Below are 21435 nucleotides of genomic sequence, written 5' to 3'. Positions count from 1 at the left end.
CGACCGGGTTCGACCAGTTGGTCGGTTTCTACGGCACTCTTCAGCGCAGCCGCTTCCTACGTCCTTAACGCCCGGCGCTCTTGTTCCCGTTTCAGTCGGTGAACGTGGCGGCGGTTTCACTGGACGTGTCCAGTGGACTGCGCCGTGCCAGCTTTCGTCGCAAACTCTGGAAAACCGGACGAGGCTCCATACCCAGCGACGTCCGGGATCGTTGCTTCTCGTCGGAGTCTGGGAGCGCGTTGGTTTCCTGGCCTCCCGCACATCAACTCCGGTACAATCCCATGGGAAAATAAGCAGACAAGTTGGACAGGTATACTTCGGGAAGTAGCACGGCACAAATTCGGTCAACATCGTGGTCTCTGGGTCCAAAGGAATGTAGCCAAAAAGTCGACCATATCTTGGAGGTAGGCTTCACGCAAGGGGCCCTCGACACCCTGTGGCTGATGCGGGCTTTTTTTTTTACATTGGGTGTTTTCGACATTGGGTGTTGAATTTCATTTTCTTTATGAAGCAGTGGTATGCATTAGTTTACCTGTGTTATGGAATTTTCTGTTCTTAGTAAAAAGGGTTTAAGTTACATGTTAAGGTCTGTTTCTTTCTCTGTCGCAACATTTAGAATTCCGTGTATTAGTTGTTTTTTTGCCTTCGTTTTCTTTTGTAACTTGGGATATATTTTTACATTTGTTGTATGAAGAGGAGCACCATTTCTTGAGCAAGCATTTCTTTATTTATCCTTGCACATCAACGAAAAGGGCATGATGGTGAAGACGGTAGCGCTAAATAATGCATTCGACTGTCGGCCATCGACCAAGTAATGCGTGCACTCCTTGAGGGTCAGATCACCGAAGCCTAATAGCATTGGGCACGGTCTGCCCCTGGGAGAGAGACACCACTTTGGAAAAGCGAGTGCTGATGGCCTTCCACTCCGGATGGAATAATTCCGGAATAGTAAACCTGTCTGCCCATACAAGGACACTTACTGCTTCTGCGGCAGGCGTTACCTTGCTCCCGCAAATGTTATAAAACACAATATTGGGCAGCCACTGATTCGTAGTAGAGAAGCACCTTTTCATGCCAGGACACTTTCGTGGGCACCAACCGAAACACTGAGCGTGACATAAAAGCTTGCTTGCTACATTCTTAACGCCTTCTGAGTGCGTCTTTATACGTAAACAGAGAAATCGCTATCCGTGTACGCTTGCTTATTTATGCATGCAGCACTTCCTCCACGTACACTAGTGTCCACCAGTTGCCTTTCGATGTCTTTATCTCGAGCGTAACCTAACAGCGTTCTCAATACAGGGATAGGCGCGAAATAGGTCCTGAATAGCTCTTGGTTCCTAGCTTGAGTGGAGCTTAATTCACTATTTATAGAATCGATTTGAAGGGCACTTGGGAAGCGATTTGAAGGGCAATTTCGTAGATTGCTAGTTATCTTTTTGTTGTTGGTGATACGGAATTCTGGAAATGTTCAGGACGCAAAAATACTTTCTGTGTTCGCATATCTGTTCGTGGATGCGTTGCCAGTGTCTTGTTCTTCTCCGTCCGCTAGTTGAATAAGTAATTAGGCGGAATATAAGAAACACTCTAAGTGCCACATGACGGCAAACCATATGCCGTTGGTTTCATTCAGCTGCGGCTAACCACTTTTTCTCAACCCTTGGTTCAAGTTACGTGAAACACCCTGCATTGTTGCGAACGTGAGCAAATCACTGGGCTATATTCTGTGACTCAAAGGCCGCCCGGCAATCACTCTTATCAGCTCTGCGCCGCCGCCCACATAAACAATTGGTAGCAGAGGTACGATTACGCTGCCATCAAGCTGTGGACAGACGCCATGACATTGCATTTCAGTGGATACGTGGCCACGGCAACATTACTGGCAGTGAAAGTGCCGACAAAGCTGCCCATGAGGCACATGGTGAATATGAAAGCACCTCGATATTGTCGAGAACGGATGCAGCGCGGCACCTCAGCGGTCTTGTCCATGGTATTGCTCTAAGAAAATGGAAGACATCGCAGTTCACCAACCGGTGCCTATATGCCATGGACCCGCATCATCATCATCATCATCATCATCATCAGCCTGGTCACGCCCACTGCAGGGCAAAGGCCTCTCCCATATTTTTCCAACAACCCTGGTCATGTACTAATTGTGGCCATGCCGTCCCTGCAAACTTCTTAATCTCATCCGCTGCAAGACTTCCTCCATCCAGGCATCGGATCCGGCTCGGGCCGTCCACAGCGTAATATCGTCGGCGTAGAACGCGTGGTCCACGCCTTCGATTTGCTTGAGTAGACCGGGCAGGGGCAGCAGGGCCAGATTGAAGAGCAGGGGCGACAAGACCGATCCCTGAGGGGTGCCCCTATCGCCGAGCTCGACAGGGTCCGACTTCTCCTCCCCTATCCTGATGGTCGCCGTTCGGTTTGACAGAAAATCTTTTATGTAGCCGAATGTCTTTCTGCCACACCGGCAACGACCGTGCACGAGTACGCAAAGTCGTGCGGACTGAGCTGCGCTCCCCAGAAATCAGAGCTGCTCATGATCCAACCGGGAAAAACCAAGAAGGAGCTGCCGCCGAACGTGATTATCACGATCGCCGGAACGACCATCAAGCCAACACAGCAGATTAGGATTCTCGGCCTACTGCTTCAGAGCGACGGAAAGGCACAGGCCGCCATCACAAAGATCAAGACTACATCCGAACAGATACTTGGTATGATTCGGAGGGTATCAAACAGAAACCGAGGCCTTAAAGAGGACGATGCCATGCGCCTGGTACGCGCGTTCGTCGTGTCGCGGGTTACCTACTCCACACCGTATCTCCAGCTGACGAAGGCGAATAGGGACACCCTAAACACGATGCTTCGTAAGGCAACGAAACAAGCACCGGGCATACCCATATACTCATCCACGCAAAAACTGCTAGACATGGGGGCCCACAACACGGCGGAGGAGCTCATCGAAGCCCACCTCTCTAATCAGAGAATCCGGCTCAGTCACACGGAACACGGACGAGCCGTCCTACGCAAGATAGGATGGCAGATCGAGCCAGTACCCATCAACACGGCCCTTCCAGAAGACTGGAAAATGATAATTCAGACAAAACCCCTTCCCCGGAACATGACGCCGGGCAAGGACGATGAGAGGCGCACCGCGCGAGCCAAAGCCCTAGCCCGTAAGCTGGAAGAGAACCCCAGGGTCTTCTACGCGGACGCCTCGCTCCGAAAACACAGTGACCGTGCAGCCGTGGTGGTTACTTCAAAGGAGAGGCTGATCGTCAGCGCGTCCCTGAAGACAACAGACCCCGCAGTTGCCGAAGAAGCGGCCGTAGCCCTCGCACTCGCACAGCCGAGCGTGGGCACCGTAGTCACCGACTCAAAGACAGCCTGCAGAAGCTTCCGCAGGGGGGTAATCTCCTCCGCGACCCGAACCATTCTAGCCAAGCACAAGCCTCCGGGAAGAGCCATAGAGCTCATGTGGGTCCCGGCTCACTCGCAGGTAGCAGGCAACATCATCGCCGACTACCATGCCCGAGAAATGTCAATCCGGGCCGAGCACGAGCCGGAAGAGCTACCGCACCCGGTTACCAGCTTTCGCGACATTACCCGGATGTACCGAGAAGAAAGGTGCAGGCTGCCAGAACCGCACCCCAAACTCACTAGGCAACAACAGACGATCCTGCGTCGAGCGCAGGCGGGATCGCTTGCGCATCCCGTACTGATGAACCGCATGTACCCGGCGGAATACGATATGCTCTGTCCTTTCTGCAGAAGAGAAAAGGGCACCCTGCCGCACGTCTTGGCAGAGTGCACAGAACTCAAGACCCCCCCTCCTCCCCTTCCCACCAACACCCCCAATCCCCAACCCCTTGAGCGATGGGAGACCTTGTTATCCAGCCCCGCCCTACCGATTCAGCTCGCACTGACGGACAGGGGCCAGGAGCTGCTGGAAACATATGGGTCCCGTAACTAGGGAACCACCCCGTCTGGTGCCTGCGTGCACCACCGATTTATTTCGGGCCCAGTGAATGTTGCTTCATCATCATTAATCTCATCCGCCCACCTAACTTTCTGCCGCCCCCTGCTACGCTTCCCTTCCCTTGGAATCCAGTCCGTAACCCTTAATGACCATCGGTTATCTTCCCTCCTCATTACATGTCCTGCCCATGCCCATTTCGTTTTCTTGATTTCAACTAAGATGTCATTAACTCGCGTTTGTTCCCTCACCCAATCTGCTCTTTTCTTATCCCTTAACGTTACACCTATCATTCTTCTTTCCATAGCTCGTTGCGTCGTCCTCAATTTGAGTAGAACCCTTTTCGTAAGCCTCCAGCTTTCTGCCCGGTAGGTGAGTACTGGTAAGACACAGCTATTATACACTTTTCTCTTGAGGGATAAAGGCAACCTGCTGTTCATGATCTGAGAATGCCTGCCAAACGCACCCCAGCCCATTCTTATTCTTCTGATTATTTCCATCTCATGATCCGGATCCGCAGTCACTACCTGCCCTAAGTAGATGTATTCCCTTACGACTTCCAGGGCCTCGCTGCCTATTGTAAATTGCTGTTCTCTTCCGAGACTGTGAACATTACTTTAGTTTTCTGCAGATTAATTTTTAGACCCACTCTTCTGCTTTGCCTCTCGAGATCAGTGAGCATGCATTGCAGTTGGTCCCCTGAGTTACTAAGCACGGCAATATCATCAGCGAATCGCAAGTTACTAAGGTATTCTCCATTAACTTTTATCCCCATTTCTTCCCAATCCAGGTCTTTGAATACCTCCTGTAAACACGCTGTGAATAGCATTGGAGAGATCGTATCTCCCTGCCTGACGCCTTTCTTTATTGGGATTTTGTTGCTTTCTTTATGGAGGACTACGGTGGCTGTGGAGCCGCTATAGATATCTTTCACTATTTTTACATACGGCTCGTCTACACCCTGATTCCGTAATGCCTGCATGACTGCTGAGGTTTCGACAGAATCAAATGCTTTCTCGTAATCAATGAAAGCTATATATAAGGGTTGGTTATATTCCGCACATTTCTCTATAACCTGATTGATAGTGTGAATATGGTCTATTGTTGAGTAGCCTTTACGGAATCCTGCCTGGTCCTTTGGTTGACAGAAGTCTAAGGTGTTCCTGATTCTATTTGCGATTACCTTAGTAAATACTTTGTAGGCAACAGACAGCAAGCTTATCGGTCTATAATTTTTCAAGTCTTTGGCGTCCCCTTTCTTATGGATTAGGATTAGGTTAGCGTTTTTCCAAGATTCCGGTACGCTCGACGTTATGAGGCATTGCGTATACAGGGCGGCCAGTTGGACCCGCATATGACCTGCATATGGACCCGCATATGAGATTACAACTTTTATAACCGGCGGGAAGAAATGTTACTGTGTCACCTTCGAGTAAGAGTTATTTTTACAAATGCCTACTCCTTCCTAATTGGAATGACGGACAGTCCCGATTTCAGCGCATGTGGTATCGAATAAACGACCAAACATCTCCTCTGTGACTGCCCCACATACTAAGATGAGAGGAGTGCCCGTCAGACGCCTTTGGGGCACTTAGAACGACAGGCCCTTCGTAGAGAAGATATTGGGCCCATGGCGTGTAAAGACCCAGAATTTAATTTTATGCAGGTTTCTGGTGTTATAAAGCTAGACATGAAGGCCAGATCAAGCACTGAACGTGTTGGTCTCTGGACCAACACGTTCCCAGTCACCAGCTGCATCAACACAAAACGAAATGGTATGTAAAAAAGGATTCCTGACGTTTTGGGTTCAGTGTTTCCGATAGTGAAGGTATCCCATGCTATTTCTGGCACATCGAAATCCCCTGTTATGGTTTTAGTTCTCTCATTCACACAGCTGGGAAGAAAATTGTGCACTTGTATGAGGTAATTATCGGGGGCAACGGGAAGGCCGGTAGACACAACCCATCAGTACCTTAACTACAATTCTACATGGCACACTTTCTTGACCAGCGATGTCGTTTTGTTTTCGAAACGGCTAAATTCGATTGGCAGTGATGGCCACACCCCCACAACGGCCATCCCGGTATGCGCGAATCATTGCGTAGGATTAAAAACTACGTGGAAATTGTAAATATCGTAGTTTAGCAACTTCTCTGTCGAAAAACCCGAATATTGCGCAGTATATCAAGGCCGTACAAAACTTGTCTTATACTTGTTGCAATAAAACACCATAACGCGAAGTGGTGCCAGTTCTCATGCCTTAGTGGAACTTGTTTTTACAACAGCTGGAGAGCAAGCAAACTTTGCAGGCAGGCCACTACATGCATGTAACTAATGAGTACTGTCACACTGTGGTTGCTAAGTTCGCGTTGTATTTTCTCTTCTAACGTGGAACCGAGTTTGTGCGAGTCAATTAAGGTGAAAACGGCAAGAGCACTCTTTAAAGAATTCTAGAAATTATTTAGTGATACGTGCGAGAAAGAACTAAGATATCATGATGAGGCACGCCGTAGTGGGGGATGCCTGATTGCTTCTGGACAAATGAGGTTCTTTAACGTGCTCCCAATGCATGGTACACAGGCGTTTCTGAATTTCGACCCCATCGAAATCTGGCGGCCGTGGCTGGGATTCAATCTCGCGACCTCGTGCTTAACAGTGCAATGCCTTAGCCACTAAGCAACAAATGGCGGGTAAGGGCATTATTGGTGTGCAGCCCACGAAGCGACCACGTCCCTAACGCCCGCCTAGACGACGATGAGGCCCGGCGCAAAGAAGCTCCCTTCGAGGTGACAGCAACCACCGCGATCTGTGGAAGCGGTAACAAGCGCCAAGGCCAGGCTGCTTTAATTGCATCACGCTGACCGTCATTGAGAACCCACTAATTTCGCCGAGGAACCAACGTCGACGACTTGCTTAGGAATAGCGTGGAGCCCTGTTTCCCGATCGCAACGTTACTCCATGGTAGGCGGGTTAGAAGGTTGCACATCAGAGGTGGACATCGAGCAACGTGGTGCGATCATCGGCGGATCTGTGGACCGTGCGACCCCTTTGATTGGCCGGAACAAGGTAACCAAATTTTCTCGTCTAGGGAACTAATTAAACGAACTGTTTTAAAGCGATCTCTTGAGTGCGTCTGAGAGAGAGCTCTGACTAGAATCTGACTACTTGCTTCAATATGTACATAAGCCTCTTCTCTTCACTCCTACGTACACAACTCTGTGCCTGGAGGGTTTCTGGCCTGAACGCTACACCGAGCCAGGACAGGTCGCACATGCACTTACCCTGAAAACAGAGGACAAACGCGATCTGCAAGTTTATCGTCTCGCTGGTGTCAGCCTTCACCGCTGCTAGTATCAAGTCGTCGCACAATTGAGCATCTTGCGTGTTATCTCTCACGCACGTTCCCTGAACCGCTAAATTCTCGCGTTGTTTTTGTGTTGCAGGCGTTCGTAAGTTTTGAGGTCCTCGCTGTTTACGGGGTGTTCCGACTTCAACGATAGTGTGACAATCACGAACGACCTTGCAAACGCGTGGTTAACCGCACTGCAACATATGCAGGAGCACGGCGTCTGAACACCAGAGCCGAAAATGATTATACGCACCACAGTCGAGAAAAAAAAAACGAAAGTTAACACACATGCAATTCAACATCGCGCTGTGGGGTGAAGCAGTTACAGATTCAGGACAGTTTGGGAGGGCCTTGTCTATCTTTATGCCGTTTGTGCAATGCTGTGAAGACGCGTCCGTTGCCTTTTGACGGAGGAAGAAGACCTACACTGGTCTAGACGAATTTCAGCACTTTAGGCCTTAAATTCTCTGCTCCGCTCCTTAGGACTTGTGAATTGTCGAAGCAATACTGAAATTTGTAGCGCGTTGCATTGCCTTAATCTGCCAATTATGCCCCAGATTTTTATCCTTTCTTTCCTTTTATCCCCTTTACCTATCTCTTCTAAAAGTTTACGGCACACGACGCCGAGTCCACTACCATGCAGATAAAACAAGTAGGAAATAGGGATATAGGAAAAACTAATAAAAAGATAAATATATTTAACCAATCTTGTCACAAAAATCAAGTCATCGTATATCTATCACTATTAACGGACTCATTATTGTTTGCGCCAGCTGGCAAAACGTCCCGTGTTTCTGTGAGGCTTCGTGCAACACACTACGTCACGCACAAGTGAAAGTACCCCAGCGAGTGATCACTCGAAAACGCGCCCCCATAGGAGGGGATGTGCTGTAGTGAGGGACGGAGAGAAAGATAGATAGGGGAAAGACTTGCTTGGTGAATACTTCATGCGAAAGGAATTTGCATATTCGCTAGATGGATGGGCACTCCGGTGGCATTAAGCGTTTAAGTCGAACGGCATGTTTCGTTTTTCTCGTTCCAGAACTCCGGCGTCAACTCAACGTTAGGCCACGTAGCTGTAGCCGACCATTCATCATCCCTTCATCAGAGCTTACAAGCCGGGGAGGAACATTCGACAACGGGGACCACGGTTTCTTTCAGTGAGGCATTCTTTGCATTGCTTTGTTTTTTTTTTTTGTGCTAGCCGGCTACGATACAGCAGGGTTTGAGCCGAGAGCAGTTTTGCAGCGAAACGCGACATTCATTCATTATGTGCTGCGCAAGTTTCTGCTCTCAGCGGAAAGCTTGTTTCGAAAGCAGACCATTGGGAAAGAATGCACGGGGATTGAGCGATGCTATATCCTGTACCAGTTTCACCGAGGGTCCTTCTGCGCAGTGAGCGATTATGCGCGGCTTACGATGAAAGGAGGAAGTTCAAAACGCTACGATAGATTGGAAATTTCGTTGTATTTGTTCGCGTACTTATGAAGCGAGTTTTCACATTTTGTTGGGGTCGATAGAGCGATGGCTCTAATGTTCTTGCAGTTACGCGATTCTTTTTTTCGCGGCTAATTTCAGGTCGCCAACAACGCTTTTGCATATACGGAAAGGATAGACAACACCCGTGCTAACGTACAAAAAGCTACGAAAAACATCCTATGATAAGGATGTCACCAAAGGTCTAAGAGGAAGCTCCAGCTTGGGAGCGGATATAATATTTTCATTGAAATGCGTGCGGACTACAGAAATGTTGCCGCGAAGGAGCCGGTCAGCATACACGAGGTAAATATGTTTTATTAAAACGAAGGAGAAGACGATGAAAAAAAAAAACAGGATATGCAGGAGTTCCTCCACTTCTTACTTTATTTACAGCGACAGTGACACGCTTTCACAGCGTCATTTTCTTAATGCCAACTTCTTTGCGACGCGAATAATTTATATATTCAGTCGCATGACTTATATGATTAGTCGCACTGGCGGGCACTTCTTTTCGCCGTATGTAAAATGTGATGATGGTAACGATGTCTCAGCAGAAAAAAGGAGATCGACGCAGAAAACCCAATTTTGATGTCTTAACGGCTGCCCAAGTTAAATGTCGCAATTTTGCGATTAGCGTCAGCAGATTTGTCACGCATCGCACGCGTTCTTTCGCGGTTTTCAAATTATTGACGACATTCGCAAAACACGCGCTTCCAGTTCGTGATAACCAACACAGTTTTGCAAGCGCTTCAAACTTGTTTTACGCCGACTGCATCCATTTATTATACGAGGCGAGTTTCTAGTTTGACGTCACTCGATTGTCAGAATAACATTTGGTGTGGATTTGTCCAATGTTAAAGAATTTACAAAGGATCACTGAAACAGAACCCAAATATCACCGTTAAAAACGACGTAAATTTTGCAACGACGGGATCTTCGCGGATAGTTTTGGGTATCCTAATATATATGTTCTCACTGATCGTAAATAGCGCCAACGCTACTTCAGTTAAGAAGCAAATGCCCCTCTAAGGGGAGATGTGCCTTAATCAAGGCCTTCCGTTAAAGTATCCGTAAGCTTTCCTTCCGTTAACGTATGCAACAACTATTATGGCTTGAGTTATACCCTTTGTATGTCGTATATATATATAGCGGGCTCTTATAGTTTTGTAGCAAATATTTTCAATGTTCGCTTCTCTTAAGAAAACTTGCAGCACTCGATGAATTGACAAAGCGTCTCACTTTGTCTCGTCACCGTACGCTTCAAGCTATTCATAATGAGTTAACTAGCCCGACAGTTTATTTTTGCGCCTTTCTTAGAATCACTTTTGAATGCGACTATTTTGGAGTCGCCCAATCCAACAGATCTACCAGTGTGTGCACGCATATGATATGTTCCATGACGCCACGAAGCTATGTAGTTAGCTTCAAATTATGCCCATAAGCTACAAATAGCACAGTAGAATCGCTATTAAGCTCAGCAACGAAGTTGCACGTGAGGTACGTACAACAAACATGAGAGGGTTATGATGACGACAGTTGGCATTCATCTGCCCCTTTAGCGCATAACAATACAAAAAAATTCAAGCTGGACTTTGTATTCCACGAATTAGGCCCTACATCGCAGATTTCTGCTCAACATGTTTTGTTGGAGGAGCAAGAAAAAGATAAATATGCGTACATAATTAGGATATAGAGAGCAGCATGGTGGTTAGGTATGTGAACAGCGGTGAAAGCTATAATATATGTCATTATGTCTATATAAAATGCTTCGTTAATCGGCAATTTTGGATGTTTTAGTCTAAGATCCTCGTAAGCTGGTGGTCGGGAGTCCGCCACTGGTGCATCAACCGTAGCGTACTCTTTATTAGTTCTGCTACTGTACTTCTATGACGTTATAAGTATCCCTTTCACTTATTTGTTATGGACCTTTTCTTTTTATTATCTACTAGCAGACCTTTATTTTAACTACTACCATCCGTTTTATAGCACACGAACTCTGACTCTTGTACATAAACACGTATTCACACTTTAGGTTTGTTCGAAAAAAATGAAGCGCGATATCTTTTGAAAGTGCTACACTGCGTTGTTTCGTTTCCAGGTTCACCTGCATTTGAAACACTGGCTTAATTCAAACTTCAAAACTTGGGAATACTCGTTGTATAGAGACCGGCTGCAGAAATATTAGGCGTTGTTTACACATTGATAGCCATGCGATTGCGCGTCAAAGGCGTTCGTCGCTGTTTGTTGTACAATTTTCTAGCACTGTATTTAACATATGTGTCCTACAATGGCACCATCTCACGTAGCAGGGTGGGTTGGCACGCATACACAAACGATAACCATCATCGCCAACATGGCTAACGTCAACCGCAGTTGATGGCCTCTCCCACTTATCATCAATGCTTACAATTTTTCTTTCTCGCCACATTGCATAATCTTTTGCCGTGATCGCCTGCATTTACTTTCCCTTGGCACTCGTTCACTTACTCTGATAGACCACCAGTTATCGAATCAACATGGGACAGAACTCTCTGTCTGAAGTTCTGAACCCGCCTTTGGCATCGCCATGCAAGAAGCTGAATGAAGGAGGCGCACACAGCCTCTGTGACGCTTTCAATTTAATTTGCAATTTCTTCTGGACAGTCACTTAATTTAAAGGTTCTAGCGCGTTTGCACCAACACCATGGCATTTGTCTCACTTGTACTTACCAGGATCCTGTATTTTCTTCCCTTTATCTTTCCTTTTAATGCCATCCTTCTGAAACATTTGCAGACCCGATCCTTTCTCTATACGCAGAGTAGTTTTTAGCTGCCTACAAATACGCCTGCAGAATTTTGTGAATTTCATTAAAGCGGTTTCTCGCTCTCTGTTTTCGCATTGCAGGACTAACCTGTCTCAATTTATTCTGCATAATTTCAGTTAGATAATGGGCTACGTTGCATCGCTGTTTCTTGCACGCTTGTGTTTATATGTTGCACGCTTGTGCACGCTGTCCTCAATTTGTTTATATAGTTTTGTACTTTTTACTGTCATTGCTATAACTAAGTTTACTTTTCAATTTGTCTATGCCATGTACAGGGAGCCCCAATTCAGTCTCCGACTCCAGGACCTCCTCCTGTATCTTGCATTTTGCAATAAATTTTGTTTAATTCCGAAATTCTGAAACAATTTTAAGAGCTACAACGTACTGTCGCAAGGCCTCTGACGACCCAACGACATAAGTCTTATAATTGCATCGTGTACTGCGTTTTTTAACCATTTTTTTTTGCTGAACATCTTGGCTAAAGTTAACTAGAACACATGGTATAAGCACTGCCAGCTCTCTGGTACACTTGAAGTCATGAGACCTAAAGTAACACAAGCTATTCTAGAAAGTACAATACCCCCTCCGTCTTTTATCACTCGACTGCTATGAACCTGCCCGGGTTCCTCGCATGAGTTCAATTCTTGATGTCGGTAACCTGCGATCACTGCCCTTTATCCTACACAATGCGGCGACAGGCACAGAGTAAAAGACGATTATCTCAGTTCCGAGAACTCTACCAATACATAAGCTCTGCTATTTCTTAAGTAGATGGCCTAGATCTTAATTGGTTCTCCTCCAACCGGCGTATTCTATACCTTTAACATCGAAGCTAGCTTTGGGTAAAGTGTAATGATTCGAGTTACGCTTCGTGTTTGCTAATTACCGGCCTTTTCAAAGAACTGTTACAATTTCTTATATCGTTGCTGGATGTTGTAGAGCAGATAGGTATACAAACTTTAGTTAATGCACGTCATTTAAGTTGATTTTATTTATTTGGTGAATACTGTACAATTTATCAATCTTTCCAACCACGTCTTTAAGCATTTAAAATTCTACTATTTATTGTTTGTTATCTATAGCGCCTGTGTGGCATGGGTTGTTCCATTTAGAACAATGGGTCGAAGCGGGCTAATGGGTATCTGGAGGTCGCATTCATGTTTGCAGCGCGAACTTAGTACACGCACACAGAAAGCAATAAGTAGACTGAACGAACATTGGATCGCAGCGCTTGATGAATTTACTAGTTTCGTCCTGTGCGTGTGCATCAGGCTCGCGCGGCAAACAGTAATGCAAGGTCAATGTCCTGACATCACATGAACTGTAACAAGGAAAAAATCATAATAACACACCAAACATGTTACACGTGAGGCACACGCAAACATAAGGGACCAAACGAAAGCTTTACACAGAAACAAGGAGCAAGGAAATTTAATTGTACGCCTTGTGCACTGTTTATTTATTTATTTACAATGACCTTACAGGCCCCCGTAGGAGCATGACGTAAGGGGGGGGTATAAACAGAAACAGTACTATATGAGCTAGTGAACATATTATGTAGCAAGTGGCACTTATACATTTCTACTGTAAAGCATTCAAACACAAGAGATACAGCACTTTAAAAAATGTAACTGATGCGCAGTACAAACCACGATGCAGGTGAAAAATATCAATGAAAAGCAATAAGTTTGTGAACAGATTAAAAGGGTGTTTTTGAAAGATGACTGCTGACTTGGTTGCGGAAGGAATCATGGTTTGTTAAGGAAGCGATAGTGTCGGGCAAATCGTTCCACAGAGAAATGGCCCGTGGAAGCGCAGAGCTGTTGAAGGTTAATGTGTGACCGAAGATGCACTGTTCGCACCGAAGATGCACCGAAGATGCACTGTTCGCTGGGAGTCTACGAAACGGAGCCTCGCACATATTGCTGGTGCTTACCTTCACTCCTCTCGCCATGCGCATTCCGCCCTCCATTTGCATGCATATTATCCTTTCCGTTCTCCGTTCTTCGAGCCCATAGTCCACTTGTGGCCAAGATCTTTTGGGTTTCTGTTGGCCTTTATCATCAGATACTCTGCGCATCCACCTCCATTTAAGAGCAATTTATAGGCAGTTAATCTATACTTTACTGACAGATGCACAGCTCCTCTTGTGGACCTGCCAACGTGTTCCCCGGTATACTCGAACGTTGCTCGTGCATGAGCAGCATGTAGAACCACCTAATGACCATCTGTTACATGAGGCAACGAATAACACTATTTTAAGAATCGCAACCACGCAGAATAACTAGTGCAGGTAATATGAGCTTAGGCGTTCAAATACATATATAGGGCCCAAGAGCATCAACGCCGTTCCTGGAGTGACTATAGTTACATAACAGCCCGCTGCACAGACTGCTATGCAAGGCCGAAACAGCTAAAGAACAGATAGGTTTTGGCAAAATGCCTGATCGGCTGGTAAAATGGATGACCAACTACTATCACGCCGTAAGAATCAACAGCTTGAACGTACAACACATTAGCGGCAAGCCACATGTTACATGCATGGCACCTCATAAAGCTGAATCAAACTGCAAAGTTGTGCCGTGTATCAGTGAACTCGTAAAGATGGCCAGTCAATGCACAAGCACTACAAGACTTTGGAGGAAAGCTGTATATGCAGGCGCAGGAGCGATGAAGAGATTGAACGGTCTCCATCGAATTAATTGGCTGTATACGAACAATTTTCTTCAACACTTCTCGAAAATTTTTCTGATTATCTTTAGAACACAATATAAAATAAACATGTTTTACTGTCTCTTTTTCTGGATTTATTAAGGCATTTGACACGATAGACCGTACGTTGTTATTTGAAACAACTCATTTGGTTTCCGCAGTCATTTCAAAAAGCTTTTGTCAAATATTTTACAAGCATGTTTCAGTGTTATGCTTGATAATACGTACGGACGATTGAAGTATATTACTTTCGGTGTACCTCAAGGACCTACACTCGGCCCACTGCTTTTTAATGTTTAGGTGTGATTTGGGTTTATTGCTGATGAATTCAAACATCTTTCAATACACTGACAACGCAGCGCTCGCACTTGAACCCCCTCAATATTGCACAGGCGTTCAAACGTTTCAGGCAGATATAACTGAAGTAGTTGACTGCTTTTTGCAAAAATGTATATATTTTTAAACCTTCACAGTGCAAAACTGCCATGTTTAAAAAAACCCATAATATAGTTGCTTTCACCGAACCACTGTATCTACACTCCTCCCGTTGTTACTCATGTGATTGCGAAGCCAAGCAAATAGAGCGAACAGTTCAATATTTGGGTCTCCACTTTGACCAAGACCTCACTTAAAAGGGTTAACGTAAAAGGGTTAACTTAAAAGCGCTTGCCCTCGATTTTTCTGTGCCCCTTTGTCCTGCTTCACACTGCACCGCTTAATGCTCTTAATTTCCAAGTGCATATCTGCCCCGTATGTTAGCACCGGTAGAATGTAATGATTGTACACTATTCTCTTCAATGACAGTGGCAATCCTGTTGACTAGGAGCTTATCACTGTCATTGAAAATAAAAGTGCATAATCATTGCATTCTACCGGTGCTAACACATGGGGCAGACACTTGGAGGTTAACAAAGAGGGTTAGGTGGTGTAGCAGGACAAAGGGGCACAGAAAAGACGAGGGCAAGCGCTTTCAGATTAACCCTTTTAAGTTAACAAAGAAGCTTTAGAACAAGTTAAGGGCCGCGCAAAGAGCGGTGGAACAACAAATGTTAGTCGTAACATTACCAGACAGGAAGAGAGCGGGGAGAATCACAGAGCAAACGGAAATGGCCGATACTCTAGTTGACATTAAGAAAAAAAAAAACTCAAGTTGGGCAGGCCGTGTAATTCGTATAGGTCAGATAACCAGCCAATATATAACCCAGCGCAAGTAAGTCAAATTTCTTGCATTCCGCTCAGATAAACTTCCTAAGTAATCTGTCTGGCAACAAAACACTTAGTTACGTTATATAAAACACCGTATGCTGTTATCAACTGGATTTCAACTAAACTGACAAGCTCGTAAACGCGAAACAAAGAAAACGGGGGTTGTACCTGGTGCACCATAACAACGACAGTAATGAAACAAACTATCAGCAGTTCACAAGTTGCACGTAGCAGACTGTAGTGTTCGTTAAAGGAGCTATGTGCAATACTACAGCACTGCACAACCTTTCAAAATAATCCAAACTCAGTGAAATTGATCAAATAATAATTTTTTTTGTCTAAATCAAGGCAGCAAATTCGGTGGCTGCCTAAGCGAGACATGCTCGTTTAATGATTGGAAAATATTGAGCATAAGCGATCTCACCAATTAGTTTCCTCAGGAAGAGAAGCGTCTGCACGACAATCGCGGTTCTCCTGCACCGGAATAATTTGGAAGGGGTTCCGCTTGCATTAGTCATTTTTCCTATAGACTGCAAAAAACTTTTGTTGTCCCTCAAGTGTTCGAACGGAATGAATATTCGCCAATTTGAAGTAGTGAATCGTCAGATTGAATATGAGTTCATCAGCAAGGACTGTTCGATTTGTATTGTAATTTTGAATGACCACGTATTCATAATTATAGTCAAATTATAACCACCCAACTCATCCGGCGCTTTTGATTGTGTTCATTAACTGAAAGGGGCATTGTGGGGAAATGGTTTCATTGCAATTTTGGTAAACTATGAGAAAATTTGAAATGTAAGATTGTCATAATCTGTCAACAACACATGACAGCTGAAAAAAATGAAAGCATCAGAATAACAACCATATCCCCCGCTTACGATTGGATGTGATTATGAGGATATCGGGTGATATCAGGATAAAATCGATGTGAAAATAGAGACGATCAGTGATTTTCTGGCTTCTGAGAGCACTGAAAGTTTCCCATGTTGCTACTTCAAAAAGGGCAGAAAATATGTGTCGGTTGAGTTTCGCTAATCATCTTTCTTGGGTTCCTGTTTTATTGAACTGTGTGTTTTTATTACTATAAATATAACGGAAAACAGTTTAACGCATTGTACGTCGCAATGTGATCCACATATTATGTGCAGCAGAACTTCCTGTTACTAGGATATTCTGGGAAAAATAACTGCCTTCGCTGGACACCCCCAAGATTTATGCGTATATGTACCAGACAGCCAGAATAAATTGCTAAACATTGCAGACCCCACGCGATGTGGAATGGGTTTCATAACTTAAGACCTTAAATACTCTGCTCCTATACACAGGAATGTGTGAATTTTGCGATCGACTGCTATTGCTGCAGCGAGTTGCACGGCGTTAATGTGTGAACTTTGTCCCCCTAAATTTTTTATTCCTTTTTTTCCTTCCGTCCTCTTTTATTCTCTTTGCCACTTTTGCATGAAACAACTCAAAGCACTCAACTCCGAGCCCACAACAATAGAGATAAACTAATCAAGAAATTACCTGCCCTTAGTTATACCTGTGCTATTGTTACAAAGCCTCATGCTTATTCCCTCTCTTCTTTTTCCATTGTTTACTATTCCGTTTAATCTTAACATGATTTACTTGCATAGTATGTATAACTTGCACTGCTTATGTCGTTCTTTTTGTATAATCTATACTTTGATTTCCTTGCACTGTACAGCTGAATTATTGTACTGCCCAACTGTCACGCCCTCGAAGGAGAGCAGCAGTATTGAAAATAAATAAATAAATAAATAAATAAATAAATAAATAAATAAATAAATAAATAAATAAATAAATAAATAAATAAATAAATAAATAAATAAGATAACCTCAATTAAGCCTGAACTTCTCACTAAAATAAAGCCTTGTTCTAGATATATCGTTTTCAGCGGACTCATTACTTGTTGCTCGAGCTGGCAGAACGTCCCTTGTCATTGTGAGGCATCGTGCAACACACTATATCAAGCGCAAGTGAAAGTACCCGAGAAAGTGATCATTCGAAAACAGGGCCCCAAGGGAGGGAATGTATGAGAGTGAGAGATAGAGGGAAATATAGATAATAAAAAAATTGTTGCGTGAATACTTCATGCAAGAGGAATTTGCATAATCGCTAGATGGATGGGCACTCCGGTGGCATTATGCGTTTCAGTCAACAGCATGCTTCGGTTTTCTCGTTACACAACTCCTGCGTCAACTCAACGTTAAGCTCAGTCGCTGTAGCCACCCATTCATCATCCCTTCATGAGAGGTTACAAGAAGAACATTCGACAGCATGGACCACAGTTTCTTTCAGTAGGACATTGCTTGTTTTGTTTTCTATTTTGTGGTAGCCGGTTGCGAAACAGTAGGCTTGAACTGAGAGGAGTTTGACAGCGGAACGCGATATGCATTCATTCTTTGTTGCGCAAGCTTCTGCCCTCAGAGAAAAGCTAGTTTCGAAATCTGAACTTTGGGAAAGAATTCACATGGAATTGAGCGATGTGATATCCTGCAACTGTTCCACCGAGAACCCTTCTCCGCAACGAGCTATCATGCGCGGGTAACAATGAGAGGACGAAACGAAATACCCTATGATAGATTGGGAATCTCGTTATATTTGTTGACGTTCTTATGAAGCGAGTGCTGGCGTGTTCTTGGGGTAGACAGAGTGACGGTTCAGAACGTTTTTGGAGTGACGCGATTCTTTTTTCACGGACAAAGTAAGGTCGCCAACGATCCTTTCGCATACGGAATGAATGGACAGCACCTGTCCATGCTAATATGCGAGAAGTTTTGAAAAAAACATCGTATGACAAGGATGTCACCAAATAGAAAAGAGGAAGCTCCACCTTGGGACCAACTAGAATATTCCTATTTAACTACACGCGGACCACAGAAATGATGTCTTGAAGCAGCCGCGTAATACACGCGAATGAAATGTGTTGTGTTGAAAAGGATGAGATGAAGAAGAGGTATAAAAAAAACGGAATGCTCAGCAATTGTTCCGCTTTTACTTCATTTACACTGTCAGTGATAGGCTCTTACAATGGTCGCTACTGTCTCTTGAATAAACGACTTCATTGCGATGCGCACAACCTCACTGAGGCCATGGCCTCCGAAATACGTGCGCAAACGCCACCACTCTCAGAGTCTGTGTGACGCACCATACCATGAACATTCCCACTACAATGACTGGAGAAAACTCCGGTGCTGCAATGCTTGAGCTGCCGTGAAGATTATGGCTAGTATACTGAATTACTTAATCTTTGGTCTTGTGGCATCATTTGCTGCAATTTTTGCGTAATATTTCTTTATTCTGGATCTCCAATCATAGATTTCAAAGCCCATGCATGATCTTTGCAAATTGCTGCATTTATAACGCCATGTTTGGTTGGAAACTATCTATTTGCAAATCGACAAAGCTTACTCAATTCCATCTGCTGCTCATAATGTCATGGCTGGATGAACCGGATTGGATTATGTGGTGCAACGTGCCAAAACGACGAGTTGATTATGAGGCACGTCGTAGTTGGGGACACCGGATCAATTTTGACCACCAGGAGATCTTTAACGTGCCCCGAATGCACAGGACACAGGCGTCTTACAGTGAAGCTGTTTATGCGGACCTTGTGCCGTCGTCATCGGAGTTCGCTAAAGCTATCATGATGAGCAGTGGCTCGAGCATCGTCGTCTTCCACATCTGGCTCCGTTGCCACTCCTCATTCCAATGTAGAACTTCACTTCTGTCGTTGCAATGGGAAGGCCGCGTTTACAGGGATATGAGCCATTCCTTAATGGGGAATGATCCATTCATTGTCTTAGTTGACGGACCAATTTAATTTGGATAAATTTTGAAGAATCGCAAGTGGCAATGCCGGGTGGATGCTGCTAACCGCACCACCTAGCAGACTGGAAACATCGAACGCAAGCGACAACGGCGGACTGCGGACATACCGTCACATACGTCATTCTCTGCGTCGCAGCCAAACGTGTATGTAACCTCATTAAGAAACAGAAAGACGTCAATCGTCAAACCAATCCAAACAATCACCGAAATTATTGTAGCGCGCGCATGTCCAGTGGTGGGCCTTGCGCTCAATATGCGGAGCTTTGGATTAGAGCTTCCGCACATTCCATCCCAGCTACAACTATGGGAAGATCACGAGTGGTGAGCACTCCTGAGGAAGAAGCTGCCTACCGCGAGTTTCAGCGAGAGTTGGCTCATGAACGGGCTTGTCGTCGTCGTAGGGCCTGCCTCACGCGCAAAAAAGAAAGAAACACTGGGAGAACTGCAAAAACAAAACGCCCACCTAAAGCATGCTCACCACGCGAAGCACGGAAAAGTGAAAATGTGGTAAAAATATGGTGAAACAAAATATTTAAAATAACGACTGCTTGCGAAGTTTGACTTGCGTCGTGTAACACTCAGTGTAACTAACACAGCTTCGTTGTTCGACCATCTTCATGGACTGGAAGAGGCGGTAATTCTTTTTGCATTGCGACCGCATTGATGCGGCCGCCGCGGCCGGGGTTTGATCCCGCCACCCTGTGCTCAGTAGAGTAACAACAGAGCCTCTAAGCAGCCGTGACGCATCTGGATGAATCACCTCATTTGCAGCTCCCGTGGCACCGTGGTTCGTGCACCGGACTTCAAACTGCACATTGAAGCAGGGGAATTACTTGCATCACAATAGTGGCGCTGGTGGGCATTGCTTTTTTTTTTCATCATTTGATAACTGCGGCCTTATGGCAACGGTAGCTCAATGGAGCGGACAGACTGACACAGCAAACCGAGTTTCGAGCTCTTGAATGGCGTGGAAGTTACATGTCGCCTTTTCGCGATTACTTTCAACAGAATTGTGACGCATCAGACGTGTTTTTCTCGCTTTTCAAATTATGACTGACATTCGCAAAGCAAGCGCTTCCAATTTGTAATAGTTAACGCACTTTCGTAAGTTGCTTCAAGTATGTCTTATGCAATAGTAATATAACGAAGTTATACAATATGACGAGACAAGTTTATCGTTTAACGTGGCTTCATCTTTCGAATATTATTTAGTAGCAAATTGTTCAAAGTTAAATAATGGACATATGGTGACCGAAGCAGAGCCTGTGTATCACCGTTAACAGCTGCATGTTAGTCTACCTGGCCTCTTCACCGGCTGGTTCTTTTGAATAATTTCCGGTATCATATTGTATATGTTCCCACGGTGGAAAAATACAGCCGCCGCTGTTGGAGTTAAAGAATTGCCCCTCTAGTGCGATGTGCGTCAATGAGGGCAATCTGATATTGCGCGCAGTTCGAAGGAAATTCAGGTAAAAAAAAATTACCCGCCATCCCGGCCCTGATAACGTGGATGTCCAGCGAAGCTGTTGGAAACCACCACTGCAACTGGTGAGGGTTCCTCCTCCAGCGCATTATTCAGCCCCAGGAGAATACGCACGTGCGGACTTCTCCTGTGCTAGAATTGCACGGAAATACGACCAGCGGCAGCATGCCGGCACTGGTCGTATTTCTGTGTTTTCGTCGTATTGCCGTTTCTTTTCGCTTTGCCGCTCCTCGTATATTCCCGCTGCTCCTCTGGAGTCCTAACTATCAGCTGCCTATACCGCATCGGTGTTGTAACAATGAAATAAGTTGCTAGGCTGGTTCTTTCATATTACGACTGGCTAATTACGTCTCTCCCCTCGTCGGAAGCTGCAATCGCCGCGGCGATTGCGGGGAAACGTATTCAGGGAGCGCTACGTGCTTCGCGTGCTTCGCATGGTTATCAGGAGTGCCTTATATATGTGGGTTCGGCTCCCACCTGCCGCAAGTTGTTTTTTCATCCACTTTAATTCCACTAATTTATCGTGTCTTTATTTCATTTATGCAGCACGAGTAATTTCCCCTATGT

General features: G+C 45.2%; 1 protein-coding gene across 4 annotated transcripts in view; it reads left to right on the top strand.

Moving 5' to 3' along the window:
- LOC139059142 (uncharacterized) overlaps positions 1-21435 on the top strand; it is a 161568-nt gene that overhangs the window by 124038 nt on the left and 16095 nt on the right. Inside the window, exons 4-6 of one of the 4 annotated variants that reach the window (XM_070537121.1) lie at positions 96-271; positions 6693-7045; positions 8371-8488. In XM_070537121.1, the coding sequence (XP_070393222.1) occupies positions 96-271; positions 6693-6840 (324 nt within the window). In that variant the 3' untranslated portion in view covers positions 6841-7045; positions 8371-8488. Of the gene's footprint in view, positions 1-95; positions 405-6692; positions 7046-8370; positions 8489-21435 lie in introns of all 4 variants that reach the window. The other 3 variants (XM_070537123.1, XM_070537124.1, XM_070537122.1) reach the window with 3 other exon arrangements.

This window comes from Dermacentor albipictus, chromosome 4, assembly GCF_038994185.2.
Source record: "Dermacentor albipictus isolate Rhodes 1998 colony chromosome 4, USDA_Dalb.pri_finalv2, whole genome shotgun sequence".
NCBI lineage: Eukaryota > Metazoa > Arthropoda > Arachnida > Ixodida > Ixodidae > Dermacentor > Dermacentor albipictus.
This window is presented reverse-complemented; position numbering and strand designations above follow the sequence as displayed.